We start from the raw sequence: 20,984 nt of genomic DNA on the forward strand, positions 1-20,984 counted from the left end.
ATAACAAATGGATATTTTAAGAAATGTGTTGTTATTGACCTTCCAGAGGCTACAGAACCTTCTTACCATTCCATGTTTTAAGGTAGTGTTAGGGTAGTGTCTGAAATAAATAGATATCAATCCTACTTGTTTATACTCACAGGAAAACTCCCCCCACCCTGATTTCAGCAACAGAAGGCAGGACAAGGGCTTGGGAAGTTGACGTAATGGATTTGGGAGGCACCTGTCACTCTTGACAGCCAAGAGTAGCTGGAGGTGTTCACAGCGTGCTACCTGGCTTACTCATAAGACCTATTTGTTTGTTTTATGTTTGGAGAGCACTGCATAGAGATATTTCAAAATAGAAAATAAAGATCCTTTCTTTGAAGAAAGCAAGTTCCTGACAGATCTCCTTCATTTCAGAGAAAAAAAAGCACACAACTTTCATATCTAATACTTTGTGGGATTCTTGTGATAGTTGAATGATTGATTTTATATTATTTGCAGTTACTTACAAATTTCAATTTATGTTCTAAAATGTTCTGGCATTTAAATTCTGCAACTCCTGTATAGTCCTTCAGATCTTTTGTGGGCTTTACCAAATGAGAATCACTAGATTTGATCAAGTGTTTATTTCTAACTGACAGAAGTACAGTTTAATTTTGTACTATTTTTGAATGCAAAAAATTCTCTCTAAATCATAAACTGAGTGCCTGAGCACTGAGAGTGCTGTGTAACAAAATGTAACAGCATGGAAAGAACTGTAGACCCAAAGCCCCATCTTATTCTACATTGCCCAATCCATCAGGGCTGGGAGAGTTCATCCTACTTAATGTTAGGCATCTTCACTGGAGAACAACCAGTGTTGGCTCCTGTGATAATTAACAGAGAAGGACAGAGAAGCACAGACCTCCCTGTGGTGATCCAGTTCACTTTGAGTCTGTATCCTCCACCTTCTGAGGTGTCTGTCTCTACTTATTTATAATAAAGGAAACCAGAAGATTAAGGTTCCCAATTTCTCTAAAATTGGATGGGATTTGGATTAATCCTTTTTTTTTTGGCTTGTTATGTTTGGAGTAGGCCATTGCCTGGATTTGTTTTCATCCTTATAAGCAACTTATTCATACTGTTTCCTCCAGCTGAGAATTTTGACTGTTTAATTGACATTGAGGCTACCGTATTGGTGTACTGTGAGTATTCTGTAAGTCAGTGTGTGGAAGCATCCTAATTTTCTGAAGTCGAAAACACTGAAGGATAAGGAATGTTATTAATGACCTCTGTGAGCTTTCAATGAAGACATGAGCAAAGTTTATACAAGATTCTTAAAGTCTTAAGTACGAAAATAATAAATGTACATCTCAGTCTGTAGCCACCTTATTACAAACTACACTGGTGATATACAACTAACACTGATTTAAAAAAACAAAATAAGTCTTAATAATGATTCACTGAGTGATAGAAAAACGCCTGAAATTGTCATTCACTGTTATATGTCTTGTAGAGTTTACAAAATAATTAAGTGGTTAGTATTTCATTTGACAAACAAGTGCAAACATTCATTGGCTAGATGACACAATAAATTCTTTGACTAGCTCTGTAACTTTCACTAAAACTCTATCAATAGTAATTGTTGAACAGTCTGTCAGATAAAAGGACACTTCTTTTAGTACATATATAATAGGAGATAGTTAGGAGGCCACTGAGGTATTTTAAAGAAGAGAAATTATTGGGTGGCCTAGTCTATCTTTGAAATCAGAAGAAATGAGAAAAAATCCTCGTATGTAAACTGTAAAACTACAAATATGTGGAGTTGGGTTTATGCAAACCAGTTCTACCTCCAGATCTATAAACAGTCCTTATCAAAAATCAAAGGGCAGCATAGAGCACAAATTTTTTTATGTGATTACTTTTTGTTTTGTAATAATGCAGAGAATAGTTAGCTGTTTATAAAAATACAGAAGGAGCCTCTTCCTGCTAAATTCAGAGTGCAAAGGACAGCTCAAATAATGGTTTTCTAAATATGGTGAGATTAGTCAATTAGCTGTAAACCTTAATTTTTTAAACTTTTTACCTGCAAGCTTGCACTTCAATTGTAAGACATAAATTGGAATCTGTCTACATGTGTTATCACACATAACATTCTAGAATGGAGATGTAACTGATGGTTTTGTTGATGGTGTGTGAGGCAGAATTTAATTCATTTTCTGTGAGGTTTCTGCTAGCTATGGTAGAACTGCAGTTGTTTTGAAAGATGAAACATATTATATGCAGACATTAGCAAAGTTAAAAAGGAAGCGCTTTTTATGCATTTATAAATTTTATAGAATTCTAGAAATACTGCTTTTCTCTTGTAGCTAGTACATATATAATACAGATCCTTTAAGCTAGTCTTTAAGGTGTATTTCTGCTCAGAAAGACAACCAATCAAATGATAACAAATTCAATGCTATACTTGTCCACATACTAGAAGAATGAACTAAAACATGCTGTTTTTTGCTGCACTTAACCTTCTCCCCTGTTGTAAACCAGTGGGAGGCTGGGAAGTCCAGCCAGGTTCTTCCCCAGCGTCCTGGATGTGCTGAGGCACTTCTAAGAGCCTGGGGACTGAATGGCTCCTACACATTTCAGAAAGCATAATTTCAGTTCTTTCTAGACAGATATATGACAGAGAGGCACCTTGCTGCTCACGCAGCTTGCACACATGCAGAAGAACAGACATAAGTATCTTCTGACATAAATATCCTCTTACTCTGTAAACACACAATAGGCTTAAGCAGGTCTCCTTTTTTCTCTCAGGAAAGAGCCTATAATACACTTTCTGCAGCAAAATTGTATCCTCAGAATTATCAGTGGAGACATATGGACTCCAGTAGGCTTGTACTGATCCAGCTATTTTGTACTCAGTACAGAACTACAGAGTTTTGTTATTGCAGAGTGAAGAAAAAGCATCTCTTTCCCACCTCAGGCACCCAGCAAAAGCCTACTTTTAAATATGTTAAAATATATGCAGAACTATGAAAAATGGATTAAGCAGCATATCTGTTAGATATGAACTAATCATTGGAAAATAGTTATGTTTCAGCACTAATTTGTTTTAAACTTTCTCATAAAAAGGACCAACATAAGACTTATAAAAGCTTTCAGGTCTCACTTGAAGCTGTAAGCGAGCACTTTTGCTGCATTTTCTCAGTGCACTAGTCTAATTGAGCAAGTACAAAAATCGAAGTAAAAAAGGGAACCTTTTCAGGCCCTCATTCTGTCTTGCACTTCTTATAAAAAGGCATAACCCTCATAAGAAGCCATGTGCCTGCTAAAGAAGCATGATTTTGAACAGAACTCTGTGTTGTAAAATTATACAGGCTTTCAGAAGTGCTGAGAAGCCGGTGTTCCTATAGAGGCAGATGGTAACTGCAAGCCTGTCAGCCAGCACTAAGAAGGACTGCAGTGTTATAGTGTAATCCAGGCTGTGCCTGAAAGTCACTGCCTCATTGACTATTAAGGTGGGGAGGGAGAGGCACTGGCAGGGGTAGTTATCTGTGCCACCAAAATGACACCATGAGCATGTCCCTATGGCAGTGAAGGTCTCTGAGGGGAAAGTGCCCAACTGCTGAGTGAAATTACTCTGGGACTACAAGCACTGTATTCAAGCTACTAAGGTAGGCTTATTACCTTCGTGTTATTGCAGCTATGCTATTTTCTTGGACAAAAGTATCTCTAAATGTCACTGAACTGTAGTTATGAAAACAGACTGGTGGTAGCTCAAGGAGTTCTTTGCATTGTGTTCTGTTACACAGTATAGATATGCCCAGTGCTGGCTCCCATACATGTTTGGGGAGTAACAGCTGCTCTTCTGTTATTGCTTGCTGCTGCAGAAAGTATGCAAGAACAGCCTGATGAAAGCCATCCTTGAGTGGACAAATTACAGAAATGGACTATGCTCACCCTTCAGCATAAGGAAACATTTCTTACTCATGTCAACTCTAAATAATGTCTCCTAAAATGAAGCACTGTCTCAAATTCACCAAGAATGTAACATAATTGAAGATATTGAACTAAGTGATTTTGGCCATTAATAGAATATTTTTATGATATTTTTAAAATATACTCTATAATGTAAAATTACACAAAGATGAGTGAAAAAGTGTAAAAATCCCATTATAGCTGTTCAAGTAAACAATAGTAACAATTGCCTGAACAGAACTCCAGTATTAGGCAAACTGCAGATGCTTCAACAGCTATTCTTAGTCATTCCAAAAGTGCTTCATTTCCTTAGTTACTGCATTACTGGGTGTTTTCATCATATTTAGCTTATTTTGCAGTCTAGCAGGGTCAATACTAGGTCAGTATATAATGATCTATAATGAGCTGGTATATGCAACTGTTGAGACAAGACATTATTACTGGAGGTCTGCTTGCCATTTTCTACATGTTTTACTGTCAGTTATCAAAATGCCTGGTAGTGAACATGATGCTACATTCTAGCTGCAGCTTCTATACCTTATCAATCAGGGATGTTCACAGTGAGTTCTTAGGAAACATTCTTGTTTCTAGCTTGCTTCACTGAGAACTGGATACATATTTTGCCTAGCAGTTAAGTAGAATACTGAAGTAGGCCAATAACAAAGACGAAAGCATATTTTACTCAAGAGCATTTTGTATTGTAAAAATTAAAAAAAAAAAATTAGAGCCAATTCAAAATGTCCAGGTGCTACAGTGATAACATTTTATGCAGCCTAGGTCAAGTATTGTAGCCTTTATTTATATAAAATTTCCTCTTAAAGAGCCACAATATTCAATAGGAAATTTAATCTCACAAAGAACTGTTTCTTTATAACTGGCAGCATTTGTCGTTATGCAATTGTGTGGCCCTAAGACAAAGGGCAAAATTGGGACCATTATTTTAGCCACTGGCTAGAACAGACTCTTATTCTTGAATAAAGATGGACAGAACTTAAGAGGCCATGTGCTGTTTTACACTGTTATTACCAAAAATGGTTAGCTGCACATAACAGTGGCTATCAGAAGAATAAGCTAGAGAAATAAAGTAAGAGAAAATCAAATCACTGTCTCCAAAATGACAGACCAAACTTTATCAGTGCACTGACCCACAGGCACCCTGTCTGGCAAAATAAATAAAGATTATTTAGCCTTTCCACAAAGAATCATCATCTCAGTTCACTGCCCCCTTGCACACTATCTTTTAACATGCATATTCTTCCTGCAACTATTTTTTTATACATGTGACACTCACTCATTTCTCAGGCACTACTGCTGTCAGAAAAATTCCGTATGTTAAGTAAGCTACCAGGCTGCATTACCACCCCTACACTTTTATAAGAATATAAGGATGACCATATTGGGTGAGACCAAAGGCCCATCTAGTGTAGTTTATCTTTCTCCAGCCCTGTTCTACAGCAGATACCTTGGGAAAAATATAATAATTGGGCAATCAAGTGATATTTCCTGTGAATGTTTTCCCAGTCTCCAATAATCTGCAGCTCACGAATTTCATAAGCCAAAGGTATTATTTTTATATTTAATACCATGAACAGATTTTTCTCCATGCTTCTTGAACCCCTGTAAACTTAAAAGAGTTCAACATCTTGTAGCAAAATGTTCCTCAGATGAACACATTTTGGGTATTTGAATTTACTGTCTACTACTTTCTGGAATCTAGATTATTACCATCTATTGCTTTCTATAAACTATATTATTATCAGCTGCCCCCTGTATTTCTTATGGGGGCAGGACTGCATCATCAGAGTGATAAGGCTGGGATCTTGTGGATTTTTCTCTGTCTTTCACACCAGTCAGATGAAGATTAGGAGAGTCTAGGTACTTCTGTTGAGACTCTACATTCTTCAGTGCTCTCTTGGTGTGTATGTAAATCCCCACCACCACCACCACCACCACCACCACCTTGTGTTTTTGAATAGTCTGTATGTCCTTGAGTGAGAATGACTCCCTCTTCCATGCATGCACATACTGTTTCCAGCCCCAATGTATCAGGACTCCAGTAGTACCAGCTTATAATTAACACTTTCATTGCAAATATATTACTCTTTTTTATTTAAACACATGATTTCTACTAAACCTCTTTTATCACCATGTAGTAAAGTGAGAAAAGGCAATATATATAATGAAAACAAAGGGGTTTTGGTCACTTACCAAGTGAAGATAAGACATAATAAGGTGGATATTAAAATGAGGACTTGGTTAAACATTGCAGACTGTGTGCGTTGGATGGCTCTGTGAAGATCATTCTATATTAACGGAAAATAGGTGTTATTTTTGGCTTTGAATTAATAAAGCATGACCTAATTCTATAGAGGAATTACATAGTGCCCTCATAAAATGCAGTCATTCAAAYGCACTGAGAATTTGCTGATCACATAGAAGGGCGCAAAGGAGGCATCTGTGATTCAGTGATTATTTAACAGGTTCTTCGTTCATCCTGCCATAATTTTGATAACGCTGCTAGCTGCCTTAAGGTTTGTCCGCTGATGTCTAGCTTACAAATTATGTGGGCTGCAAGGACCAGTTAGGGTATAGCAATTCAGTTCCCTCTAACTGTGTATGAATAGAGGAGTAGCAAAAGAACCAGCCATCCTGACTTGTTGGCAAAGTAACAATTTATGCTAATTCAAGATATCAGTTGATGTCTTAATTTTTTCTAATTTTGATGCAGAAAGCAGTTTTAGCAATGCTTGACCATTTCTGTAACCTAACTACAGATCTGGTTAGTTTCCTAACGAAGCTGGACAGTGGACTACACTGGCAAGATCCCGCTAATAACAATATGCTAAAAAATAGAAATTCTGAAATACTTACTATTTTTTGTCATACTTACAATCATGTTCTCCAAAGCATGCTTTGCCAGCCAGCAATTTAAAAATACAGGAATAAACAGGTTTCTTAGAACGGGCCAGAAAATCTGAAGGAAAAATCAACACATACATATTAAAAGCTCTTTTTATTCAAGAAACTAGCAACAATGAAGCACTCAGGAAAAATACATATTATTAATGTGTTTCTAGTGTCAGATGTGGCTTTAAATTAAATTTTTTCTTCCTATGTGATGAACTGTATACAACATAATGTGATAAAATAAGGACAGTCAGTTTACAGTGCAGACACCAGAGATTCCTAAATTTTTATATCTAGCAGGTTTATTTTGTTTATTATGCTGTAACTTGAGTCAGGGGTTTTTATTTGTCCCCTTTTTGCGAGGAAAGGAAAGAGATCTATATTAATACTTTATTCAAGTAGCAAACTACTTTCTTGTTTTTGGCTAATTCTGTTCCCACAGGCATAAATTCAGCATCCACACAAGACTCCCATTTACTTCAATAAAAATTAGAGTATTAATTTGTGCAGCTATAGAAGTGCAGTGTACAAGAGTGTATTAATTCAAATACGTTTACCGTGATGATGAAAGGGACAGCATTAATTATTTCCAGAAGGAAGGGTATTCTCAGAATTTGTTCCCAGATATTTCCCTTCAAAGAAAAGGAAAAAAACAAAATCACAGTAGGCTTAAGTCATAATGAGAAATATACATAATATTCCAAAGTCACATGTGAAGTCTCTCCCAGTATCTGAATTTCAGGATGATTTGCCACTGATTTAAAGACATATGTCAAACAGTGAGTAGACAGGCCACTCCAGACTAACTATGTCTTCTATTTCTCAAAATGTATCTCATAAGTAAAAATATATATTTTTAAATCTATATTTCTACTACAGCAGTTCTCTGTTTCCATATTACCATATATTTCCTTGCTATGACCTATTTAGCAAGACAGCTCAGATGAAGATTTCTAATTGCATTAACTAGTCAGCTCATTCTCTCAGCTAATGAAGAACATTAAATTAATTTTTCAAAATTTTCAAAAGAATAATATATTCCTTTTTCCTCCCATTGCATTTTTAGGCATCTTGAAATCATATACAGCCATCTTCTCGCTTTGCTTTTTCATCCTTCCAAGGTTAGTTGACTTCTATTTTTAAACTCTCACTTGCAGATAGATAAGGAGATGAAGCTCCTGTTTTGAGGAATTTATTTTCTTAGCAATACTAGTTTTCCAGTGATTCTTCGTACAAGTAATGAGCTAACCTGATGGCAAATTCTTCTATCTGCAACTCTTTCTAGTCCGTTTTTCTTCAAAGCCTTTAAATCTCTAAAATCCTGTATCACAATGCTCTAGCTTTTGATGGTGCCAAAGTTTTTCTTACATTAATGCTTATTACCTAAGATTGTCTAGAAATTAGAGACAAAGCCTCACCACAGTGTAAGAGTTGCACAGACATATGACCAAAGGACATGCCCTGCTCAGAAGACTTTACCACCCAGATCAGCTATTTTGATTATCCCTGTGCACAAGTGACTGCCATGTAGTCCAAACTAACATTTCCTAAGAATGATGAGCCATTCTCTGTACAGCCTTCTGATTGGACTTCATGGCAAAATATAAAGCCAAGAGGAATGTAGCTATGTTTTGTCTTCCAAGGAAAAGATGCCAGCTTATTTTCTCTTGATCTTGTTTCATTAGCCTGTGTGTGTTACTCAGTCTCAGAGGTTTGGGTGTTACTCTGTATTAATTTTAATATAACTGTTAAGAAATTAACTAATTAAGAAGTTAGCATTAAGAAGAGGAATGAAGTTAAGTTAGGGAAAGATAGCAGCACTCTATGGAGAGTCTTTCCTTCAAGTGTATTTATCTTCTTTTATCTTTAATCCTCTGCCTCACAACTGGTTTGAGAGAAAACGAAGGAAGACAGTCTAGTGTTTAATATTTGAACTAGGACTAAAAGATCAAAGTTTAATTCTGCCACAGGCACTTCAGTACATGCTCTTTGGAACTTTATCTTGAAATGAAGGGTCTTCCAACATATGTCAAGGAAAGCGGGAGGGTTCTCTTGATCTGCTTACCACTCATTACAGAATGGAGATAATACTACTTTTCTTCCACAGCTGAGTTGTGACTGTGAATGGTTAGATGTTAGGTTGAAAATCCGTTCATTAAAAAAAGGTATTTAAAATTCAGTAACTTCTAGCTTTACTAATTCTGTATATCATGAATCCATCATAGGTGATGCAATAACCATGCAGCATATACTATGATAATATTGCAAGAATTTGCAGTACAGCACCATAATTTCAGCTGCAATGACAAAGTAATCCTTCTTGTTAAAATAACCATCTGATATAGCCCTGAAATTAAACAGAAGCCACATTGTGTATAAAATCCTTCTGTTTTTTCCTTTTCACATTTGGAAGCCATTGTAGCTATTGGGCAGGAGTTAATGTCTCCAATGTAATTATACTTGGCACAAGTTAGACATACTTCAATAATCTTAAATATTTTGTATGCCAGCAGCCCTGTAAACAGAAATGAAATTATGAGGCTATAGACTGAGGTTTTATTGGTAGGAATAATAAAATCAAAAGAAAAATTGACTTCCAAATTTTTAATTTACTAACAACTGACCCATTCCGTGTTTTTGCTAATTTCCTTATTTTTAATGTATGAGCCTTCTTTTCTGAGTTCTAGAAAAGAATGATCTTTGTTTCATGTTTCATTGTATTTGTGGTGTTCTTCTCTAAAGAGAAAACAGAGCCAGGATTAAGGAACATAAATCAATGCTTTTGGCATGACCTACACTATAAAATTTATTGCTAAGCTTGCCTTTTGATGCTGCAGGTTTGTGTATGTTCACATACAAATTCAGCTTCAGTTGGTAAAATCCAGTCTTTCTGTTAGTAGAATAAAAGCATCTCCCTGAATGGAAAAAGCTCCAATAATTTATCTGTGCAGGCAAAATGCATGTGCTGATGTGCTTCAGTGACCTAATGATGCTTGCAGCTGTAACGTTCTGGCTCTCACACACAAGTACATCATGTCTTCTGCAAAATTCTCTTGCAGTGAGAACACATGGTACTGATTAAAGTAGATAAGAGTGCCTATGCACTGGTGACACAGTAGGATTGCCAAATATCTGTGACGAATTTTGGCAATGAAAATTTCTGATGTAGAACAGTCTTTTTCAGGATTTTGGCCATGTGCAAATCCTCATGTCATGTGTCATGCTGTGGGAACACAGCTTGTAAAACTTTTTTGGATCCAAGTGATGAAGTTTTTGGATCCAAGTGATCAGCTGTGTAATACAGTGCTATGTTCTTTGCATCCCCCACCATATAAAAGCAATAAAACATGCAAATTCATTTAAGTGTATCCTAATACCATGATGCCCTATTATCCTCCTCATTGTTCTGCATGTCAGATCATTTCTTATAACTCATCAGCCAAGTATCAGAAAGGTAAATTCCTTGAAGCATTCTCTCAAATGACTATTTTATTTTCCCCTGAGGTTATCTGTAAAATCCTGGCAGTTTGTGATAAACACAATCATCTTTTTCTTCTTGTTTTCTTCCTGCTTGTCCTCTCACCTGTGTCGAAATTGTAAAAGCTCTGGAAGTGTTGGCATGAAATAAGCAATCTCTCTCAGATTTGTGTCAAGACTCCTTTGGTCACCCTGGCTGTGCAGAAAGACCTTACAGTGGGTGAAATAACTAGTCCTTTTGGCTTCCTGGGACAAGTGTAAAACTGGGGTTTTTGCTCTATCATGATGTTTTTTCCCAACTCTAAGTATGGAGCCAGGACCAGAGGGAGGGATGTGTTTGCATTGGGTGGATTGCCAAAGTACATTTCAATACTATTATTCTTCCTTACATTATTCTTATTCCCTTGAGAAGAGTAGAAATTATAGCCATCTTAAATTTGCTTCAACAGCTTGGCTTCTGCTTTGATCCTGAATTTGTAAGATGCAAAGGTAGTGTAGAGGCAATTTTTTTCTCAGATGTCAAGGAAGCTGATAACTACATCATTTGTATTACTTGTATGAAAATTAACTTAAGCCAGTCACGTAAGAATATTATCTTATATGCAAAAATAATTGCAAAGAGTGTTCAACTTTTGATTACATGTTATGGAACTTCCTCGACCCACAGCATCTTTAGTCATTTTCTTCTGTGAAAAGTATATGTAGCAAATCAGGATAGGAGAGCTTTACACCCATTGTACACTAAAAAATAACTGATCAAGGGAGCTTGCTTGTTGATATTTCTTTCATTTTGTGTACTCACTGAAATTTGTGCAAGGTGCAAGCACATTGGATAGGCATAAAATGCTGCTCAATAAATTCAGGGACAGTATAAATTATGATTGTTTTTTAATGTAGGTTTTGGCACTAGATGTGTTAATTTTATTTGGGTTATTTCTGCCTATAAATGATTTGCATATGTAAACCACAACACCTAAATAGTAAATGCTATTTACAAGGATTAAGAAGAATAATTTTTAGCCAGTGGACAGTTTTAAGCCTCTTAGAATTGTTGAACACTAAGGAAAACATTCATGCCATAATGACTTGATAAACACAATAAAGTACAATTCTGTAACTTTAATGGTGGCTTTCATAACAACTGAATGTCAGTAATTCTTAATTTTTTTAAAAAATAGTTTATGGTCTGAGATATTTTCAGCTTTGGAAACCAACTCTTTTCATATAAACTTGGATAAATGAGGTTACTTTTTTTTCTGAAGATATTCAGAATGCAGGCTGCCCAAAACGCACTAAGCTTAACAAAATGAATGCATTATCTGAAGAAAATTCATATAAAAATATTACAAAAATACAACTTTTTAAGTAAAAAGCAAATACAAAAATGTATTGTATTCACATACTTTTATCAGAGGATTTCAAGGCATTTTGCAAAGATGTACCAGTACCATCCAAGATGGATTTGGGTAGGTACCCATAAATAGAAAAAAAGGCTGTTTTGGCCTAGTTTTCTGATGTCCAGTTTTAGAAGGCTGAAATTTGAGTTATAGATACTGAGTAACCATACCTTTGACACCAGTGACAATTGTGTGTCCATTGTATAATAACTCCATAGATATATAAAACTGTGCACTTGAAAAATCAGTATCCAAAACCAAAGGTCAGTTTTGAGAGTATGTTTTCAAATGACTGTGCCAGTAAACAAAGGAAAAACGGAAACTGCACTTCTTACTTCCACTCTCTACATATTTATTTACCATTTGCTCATAAATGTGGGAAACAAGAACAGGGCTGCCTGTGACAATATGCCATCCTCCATATATGTGTTTTTCTCAACTTCCTGCTAGTACATCAGTGTGGACAAAAATATAGGCATCTGAATTTTCAGGCACCGAAACATTTATCTCAGTTACTTTCTGTGGTAAATTATGCCTTATTTCTGCTGTCTTATTTTATACAAATTTCATTGGAAGCTTTTGCTACAGTTCTCTGTGGTCTACTCTTAGAATGTGTATTCTTATTATTAGGAGTATTTCAGAAAACTGATGCTTTCTTACTATCTCTCTCTTGTTAGGTGCTGCCTCTGAGAAGATGTATGTCGGGGGCATTGTACTAATTTGAAAACAGGAACAGCAGTCCAAAGAAGACATGGGCTCACCTTACAGCTTTAGATACAGTGGAGAGGCAAGTTAGGCAACTACAAGTGCTTACCTTGTAGCTTAGATAACTCAGCAGCATTGTTTCAAACAGACTTATTAAAGCCACTGAAACCTTAAGTGAAGAGATATAATATGTATGTTAATACTGGCTTCTAAAGAATATATGACATAAAAAATTACATTGAAAAGTTAAAGATAATAAAAAACAGCTTTTCCATGCATCCTCTGAAACCATCTCAGCCAACAACATTTAGCTCCAAGCTTAAAAACTCTCATTTGTCTGCATAAAGTATAGGCTTTAATATAAGACTGTAACCACAAGCTATTAAATCTCTCAGTATTTTAGAAATAAATTGGATACAGTAATGTGGATGTCTAGGTCAAACTTTATTTATTCAAACTGTGAATATTTTAACCAAGGATTTGAAAGGTATTTTCATCAAGGGAGTCTTTCATTAGTAAAACAGTATATTTCACAGAAGTAAAAATCATCACAATGGCATTGCATTAAGCACAGTGCAAGAATATAATGGTATAATCACTCTAGAAGCTTAAGGAATTCTTAATAGAAAAATACAGGAAGAATTCCTGGGAGAATTCCCACAAATGGTTTTGAAGTATTGGAGAAATCAAGAACTTTATGTAAAACAGTATTTTATATATACCATAAATCATGTGATTTTAATAACTGTTAGATCACTTTTAAGAGACATGGAGCACTTGAAAGTCCTATTATTTTCAGTTAGCTGGTTAGATGGATTTCCAAAAGCAGCAAGGTAGTTCTGCCTGGTTTTTAAAGGAAAACAAAACAACAAAAAAACAGTATTCCAGGGAATAAAATTACTAAAATATAATAATACAGGTTAGGTATGCAAATCTCCTTCTCTTTACACTACATCCTTTGGGAAGTTTCTTTTTTTTCAGAAGCCCATTAAAAACATCAATCTTGAAACATTCCTTTGAGATTAACAAATGTAGACTACTATGGACCAGCCTATGGAGCAGTTATGAAACCATCTCCCCCTCCCTCAGTTCCCAGCACAATAATCCCAAGAGTAATCTTTCATCCCTTAGTGAAAGAAAGGACCATTATGATTGAATTTCTGCACTGGACAGTAACACCACTTGACTGCAGCACCGTCCATGGGTAAAAAAGAGGGTCTCTTGGATGAGCAGGCTCCAGGACACTGAAAACTGAACCACATACTTCAAAAGCACTCAGAGACCCATAAAGCATTTTATGTAATGCATCTACTGTAATATACTAAACATGCAGGCTTCTATATTATGAAGTAACTTCAGTTTTCTAGTGGATTTAATATGAAAGCCCAGAAAACACATTACAAAAGCTAATCTTGGGCAATTACGAAATTTAAACTAACCATTATAGGAAATACTGACTACTAAACCCAACAGAGCTTGATAATTCTAAAAGAAATGCTACCCTAATTCTACAATATTTTATTATAATGTTCAATACTTTATGAATATATCTGTAAAGCATCTAGCCTCATATAAATTGAAATCAGTCAGCTCACATCAGTGTATCTTGTTTAGTTCATGCTTTCTTTGTACTCAGTCATCAAGTAGATTCTTTGTTAATATTACCTTTTCCATTTATCCTTTAACATCTCTAAAATGCTATAAATCAATATTGCCTAGGGTTATTAAATGGAAATAGTTTGCCCATTCATACATTACCTGTAATCCCCATAAAGGCAAACTTCGATTCACCCAAATAATAGGAGACCTGTTCATTATAATAAGAAAATAAATATGACATTAATCAAAATCTGGTTAATGTTCTGACCAAAGTCAAGGGAAAAACTTTTGTACATGTCAATGGAATTTAAAGCAGCCTTATTTTTTAAAATGGTTCTCAGTAATAAAATTTTTAAATCAGTAGTTATCTACTTAGTATTGACATTCTGTTTGTCTTTCTAATCCAGAGCCAATCACTGAGTTTCCTTGGGAGTAATCTAATGCTCAGTGATGCCAAAGTCTTTTATTGGCTTCAGGGGCTGCTAGTTCATCTCCCATGATTCTAGAAAGAAAGCAAAAACCCTCAATTTGAGGTTTTGATTCTAGAGTTGCAGAGGAATAATTATTTGTGGTAGGACTTGCAAGTAATTGCTTGATAGCTAAGGAGTCTTAAAATTTCTCGTTCCTGTTGAAAGAGGATCTGTCTTCCAGTTTCCCTCACTTCCCACCACTAAGTGACTTTTGGTTTGTCTCTTTTAAATTAGGGACTCACCAATCAATCATTCCAGGTGTGTAGTTTTGACTGGAACAACCCCGGTTCAATTCCTTACTGATGGTTGCCAGTATATCCATGCAAAGTCCATTTCCATTAGCAAATATGAGAACACCATCATAGAAGAATATGGAGAGGGGAAGGGACATTAATTGGATTACTCGAACTGTTCTATAAAATACATTATAGATTCAATATTTTGAAATACTAGTCAATGGATATAGACATTCAAAAATAATTTTAAGAAACTAGTTCTATATGTTTTAGATAAAGTACTACAAAGCATTTCAGGTTACGTTTTTAAAAGATTTATTTACAAACAAGATCCAATTTAAAAACAAAATAACTTAAAATATATTTTCAAGCTGAACCAAGTACACAATAAATATTGAAGATCCAGAGATACTAGAAATCCTATCACACAAACAGGTTGGGATAGAAAGAGCACATATACCTGTAATTGCTATACTCTCAATAGGAAAGCTTGCACCAAACTATAGGTTATATCCTCATGTGAGGAGGTCTGGGGATTTGTGCAGCCTTAGTAATTCAAGTGAGAAACTGTTGACATCTATGCAAAAAAATAGCTGCTATGTACATACAATATGATCTTGCCTTGAATTGCTGGTACAAATCTTCCCTTTAAATGGTCATGTGAGGAAGTGGGAATATGTTTGTATAAATGATGGAAAATAACATTGCTTGTCCCTGGCAAGCAAGATCAGGAGAAAGGGATTTCTGGACCACAGATTAGTAATAGCTGTATTTTTACTAACTACAAGAGTGGGACAGGCCTAAATGGTATCCATTAATAAGGATGCTTTATGTCTTAAACTCTCACCTATACTCCTGCTGCTGTGCCTGAAGGAGTAAATGAAAGATACTAACTTGCATAGCATTTCTGAAAGACAGGCAATAAATCCATGGGGATGAGTCTGTGATGAAAAACGCTCCTCCCAGAATTGTCACTTTAGAAGCAACCGGGTGATAATGTTTGCTGTGGCTACTCTATCAGCACATCAAGTAGTTTCTTTTATTAGGCTGTGACGCAGTGTCAAGAGAGGATCTTGTAACACAGCATTTGTAAGAATGCATTATGGAAGTAGCTTAGTTCTCAAGCCCTCAGGATCTATATGGACGAAGCCACTGACATTAACGGGGTACCATTTGGGCACCAGATTTGTTTTTCTGGCACAGCTGTTAAAACTGTGGTCTTTGGGAGCATGCAGATTTGACTTATTTGAAATTTCTCAGGCAGATAAATGTTATACAGAGATGGAACAAACTAACTGGTCTGTTAAATGTACTAAAACACAACATAATAGAATAAAACATACAGAAAAGATAACTACACTCTGTGGCTGGTTAATTATTAAAAATTTAGTTTCCAGGAAAGGCCTGGAGAATTAAGCAGTCTGCAAGATGCAGAAAAATCTTTACATGTGAATACAAAAGTATCAAAGTACAGCTGCCAGCAATAGAAGTGCTGACATCTTTCATGCTTCTGACTTTTTAATATGCTCTACCTGTCCAGACATAAGTTTGCCTTATAATATGCTCATTTAGGCTAACTAACTTCTTTATTAAGAGTTCCCATAACAAAACAATACTGGCAGCTTCTTCATGCCAGAAACCATCATTAGCTACAAAAACATCTGAACTATATGTTTCTTTTCCACTACAAAATTGCATTACTTTAAATTAGATTCAAGAAGTCCAATTTTACTTTCTGCTATGCAATTGGGCTGGAAGCTTTGACACCAAATGGATCATTTATTCAAAAGCAGAATAACAAGATCATTGTTTCGATTTTTACAAAATCCCTTCATTATGTTTTATTAGCCACATTTTTTTTTAAATATATATCTTTTTCAGTTTTTGGATTTGAGATTTTTTTTTAAAAACAGCTCTATTTGTAATAAACTGTATGTGAATTAATACAGCTGTTTTGTACTGTTACATGATATTACAAAGTATTGCTCCCTACGCACACTTCTCAATGTCTTAATACTTAAGCATCTCCCTGGTTTCACATTAGACATCTTTTCCAATCCTGAATTTGTATGCTCCTCACTGAGGAATGGCAAATAATGTCAGGTTTAAAACCCTGCACTGTAATTTTATTTTATGAAAAATTGTTTTGCTTTAATTTTTTTTCTAGTCAAAGTATTAAAAGTAGCAGCTTGAAGAATCTTGTGGGAATTGTTCCTGAAGGTCAAAATCAACATATATCAGTCACTACAATTTATGTACAACATCCCACTGACAGCATATATTCTGAAATAACACAGAGAGAGGATGATTGACCACATTGCTCAATAGTGGACATACTAGTGGCAAGAACAATCAGTAGGACGTGATGAGGACTGCACAGAACTGTTGAGACTATGTATCCGTGCCCCAGGATGTCACTGTGATCTCTGCAATTTTTCACTAACAAAGGACCCCATTCAATTGCTGTATTCTATTTAAAACATATTAAAACTGGGTTTTGGCAAATATGCACAACACTTGGACTGAACTGTAATGGAAGATATAAGTAAGCTAGAGCTCTTGGGGAGTCTAGAAGAGGAAATACTGAAGTGTGGTTGTTTTATTTGCAACTATTATCTACTGACCCCAATTTGAGAACAGAGCAGTTAAAAAGCAAAAAATTTGCAAGAGGGTAAAAGTAACTAGTAGTAACAATGCAGGTTATTATTGGCATGGCAATAGTTAAAGAGGATGGCAGATCGAGATACTGTTTTCTCTATGTTAGGGATTCTAAGAGCACTCGCAATGAAATGAGCGTAACATAACTTACGAGAGTAAGTCTACAAAATCTGTGATACTCATACAGAATCACACACAAGAGTCCATGCAGAATGGACTCTCAGTACATTCTGGGGCATACAATTTTTGCATTTTTCTTAGTCTTTGCAAAAGCTGTAAGTGAAACAAGTAACTAGGAGTTGCTGCCTTTCCATCAGTATTGTGTTGACTCCACATAGAACCCATTGCTATTACACCAAATTCATCCTGTTAGATCAAGCCATTTTAGATACAAACTGCAGTTGACTTCTCTCTAAATTATTCAATTATCTTGTACTTTTATTCTTTTTTTATAAAGAAGACAGTAAATCTTCATGTAAAAAATCATACTCTATCCAGTAGCGCCCTGTCATGTTGCCACTAAAAGGAACTTTGTAAAAAGTAAAATTCAGATTCAGTAAAATTCAGAGGAACTTTGATGTCAATAACAGGGAGATGCTGTTCACCCCACCTATTTGGCATTTATGTGGTGACTGAGAAAGTGGCCAGACTGAACTGAGAAATATTTTGGGATCTGTAGAATATGAGTAATTCTAGGAGTCATTCTTTAGAGTATGAGTGCTTCCTGCTTCTCAGATTCACAGAGGAATCAATGATTAGTTTAAAATGCCTCCTTCCTTCTCCCATTCACTATAAAAGGCTTATAGAAGTTGGTGCAAAAGTATGGTATTTGTTTGGATGGAATATTGAGTTTCAGCAAAATTAATATTTTTTTGCAGTAACTTTCTTCTTAGCAATAAGATAAAAGAAGTAAAAGGTTGCTCACTTTTATGGCTTTAGTTTTTCAATAAGAATATAATTTGACAGGAATCTAATCTCTAAGATGGAGGTGAAGAAGACAGCAAGGTATCTAAGAAGCTTAAGAAAGCTGTGCATTAGGAAAATCTGAAGTCCCTGACTCACTGCGTATAAATTTCCAAAGAGAGAGTCCCTCTTCTCCATCATTGTTAAAGGTTTTGTGGTATCTTTATTCTTTGTTTCTTCCCTACAGATTTCCTCTTCTTGAAGAGTCATTCTGAGATACTGGGGGGGGGGGGGTGTCAAAAAGTACAGTTACTTGCAGTTCTTGCTCTTCCAGGAAGCTTTTTCTGGCCCTTTTTAAGATGTTCTGATTTCTTACAATAAGTTTTGACATAAGGCTTCCCAAATGCATCCTCTGTACTTCCCATTCACACATCCATCTCTCATGCACTGCTCAGTAAAGCCTATTTTCTTTAACTAACTTCACTTTTGTAGTTGATTCTTGAAAACATAATGTATCTACTATGCAGTAACTTTTCTACAGTATTCCCCTTATTAGACTTAACTAATTTTCAAATATTAGATGTCATACTTTATGTCCTTTGCCTAACAGTGTATTAAGAATTCTAGTTCTATCACCCCAAGCTTAGTATATTCATCCATGACTTGTTTCTTTCAATATTTAAGGCTGCCAGAAGCAAATCATGTGAAAGCAGATAAGTTAATAAAAAGTAGTACTTATTAACATGTAGAAGAACTGAGAAGATTTAACATAGGACATTTTAGACTAGACAGAAAATCAATTTAAAAATCTGTATATATTAATCTAGTTTAAACTAGGAAATAGAAAATACAACTAAAGTACAGCATTGAATAAATTATTATCATTTAATCTACAATTGTTAGATGACAAATGTTTATTTTTTGGTTTTATGCAGTTGGCTGTATAACACACAAAAAAAATCAGAGTATCCAGTGATCCACATAGGATACCTTTATTGCCAATTATGGGTATGCAAAAATCACGCATTAGGACCACAGAAAAACATGGGTATAGAATGTATTTTTGGTCTCCCTCTCTTCTAATTGTTTAGGGAAAGCAGAATGGCTAGAAAATTATCATCCACATCATCTGCATGAAAGCTCAGTTTCATGTATTCATCTGCTTGTCTCCAGGATCTGGCATTTTAAGTAAAACTGCAGAAGTTCTAATATTTGTGGCCCTGATAATTCAGAACCATATATGATACAGTGTCTTCCAAATGCACTTCCAAATTAAATTGCAAGGGTTATGTATTTCGGCATCTGAAAAAAACTGCTGAGGAGCATACACATTCTTTGGCAGGATGCTTGATAAACTACTACTCAGTGGAAGACTCAGCAGATACATTCTTTAGAGGCAGCAGAAGGAAGCTGCCATCTAGGGCTATTTCATGCCCAAGAGGAAGATTAATGCTCCTTAATAGCTTTGAAGCATTACAGCTGGTGTGAACACTAACTATGCATACCTCCTGTCAGTCACTTTATGACTACAAAACTTAGAATAGCAGTGTGGTAGATGTAGTGTCTGGGAAACCATTCATTATTTCTTCCAAAACACAACTTATCTGTCCATTTTCCCATGGCTCAGTTCTCCCTGTTTTTCACCTACCAGTCACTGTTCTGTTCAGCTCCTAAAATTATTGTTGCACAAACTGGCAACCAGAGGTTTATAATTTTATTTTTATAAATATAAATACAAATTGACACAGAAATGTTCTGTAGTAATACAGCCAAAAGATACACGTTTTTGCACAACTATATCAGATGCACAGTATCTGAACAAATAGCCAGTGAAGTAAAAAGAAATTGTTGTTACTTTTTCATTGCACAACTTTTATGATTCCCATTCAAAATATGACTAGCTTTGTAATTCATTCAGAACATCTGTAAGACATAAAACTAAATCCCTGTTGGTGGAATATGAAATATTTATTTATACAGTTCATATATTTCAAGTTAAACAATGTTTTGAGAGGACAAATAACAAATAAAATATTACCATGCATGTCCTTGTGTAGGATCATCCAGAAGAACACGAACTATGTATAAGAAACAGCTTAGTAGCTTGAGAGAAAAATTGAACAATCGTATTCTTAGACCTATTTTAAAAAGAAAAGAAAATACATGAAGAAATTCAGGTTCTTTATAGTTTCACCCATTTTTAATGTAAAACTACTTAAAAGGAACTAGAACAGCCATACTGCATCATACCAAAGATCTGTCTAGCCCGGCAACCTGTCTCTGATATTGGCCATTGGCATATCACAGGAAAGAACACAAGAACAAGCCTGCCAGCCAGACATATAATACACCTTCCCAGGTTCCAGAAATCTCCGGATTAAGAGTCTGTCTGTGTTTTAATGTGAAGATCTACTCAGTCACTTGCTTGAAGGCCATTTTATGCCATTCATCTTTGCTGATGCCATTATTTGGACCTTTTGTAGTTTTATAAGTTCTTTTTGAAAGGGGAACCAAAACTACATATGGTTATTTGAGATGCAAGATACAATGACATGAAGAAGACATACTTTCAATCATAGGCAGAGGATATACAATGGCAAGTATTCAGATATCAGTATCTGTAAGTCTTCATGCAGCTTTTTAAATGGAATATATTAATACTATGCCAATTGATAAAATATTAAACTGTAATT

At 35.4% G+C, this 20,984-nt stretch overlaps 1 protein-coding gene across 3 annotated transcripts in view; it reads right to left on the minus strand.

Moving 5' to 3' along the window:
- The window catches only part of KCNT2 (potassium sodium-activated channel subfamily T member 2), a 166,359-nt gene that overhangs the window by 98,998 nt on the left and 46,377 nt on the right, over window positions 1–20,984 (minus strand). For all 3 annotated transcript variants that reach the window (XM_026089181.1, XM_026089180.1, XM_026089179.1), the window contains exons 3-8: window positions 20,330–20,429; window positions 14,184–14,232; window positions 12,535–12,594; window positions 7,404–7,478; window positions 6,830–6,913; window positions 6,148–6,242 (exon numbers count right to left, since the gene is read on the minus strand). In XM_026089181.1, coding sequence (XP_025944966.1) covers window positions 6,148–6,242; window positions 6,830–6,913; window positions 7,404–7,478; window positions 12,535–12,594; window positions 14,184–14,232; window positions 20,330–20,429 — 463 coding nt within the window. The remainder of the gene's footprint in view (window positions 1–6,147; window positions 6,243–6,829; window positions 6,914–7,403; window positions 7,479–12,534; window positions 12,595–14,183; window positions 14,233–20,329; window positions 20,430–20,984) is intronic.

The sequence above is a fragment of the Apteryx rowi genome, unplaced genomic scaffold, assembly GCF_003343035.1.
Source record: "Apteryx rowi isolate R43461 unplaced genomic scaffold, aptRow1 scaffold_80, whole genome shotgun sequence".
NCBI lineage: Eukaryota > Metazoa > Chordata > Aves > Apterygiformes > Apterygidae > Apteryx > Apteryx rowi.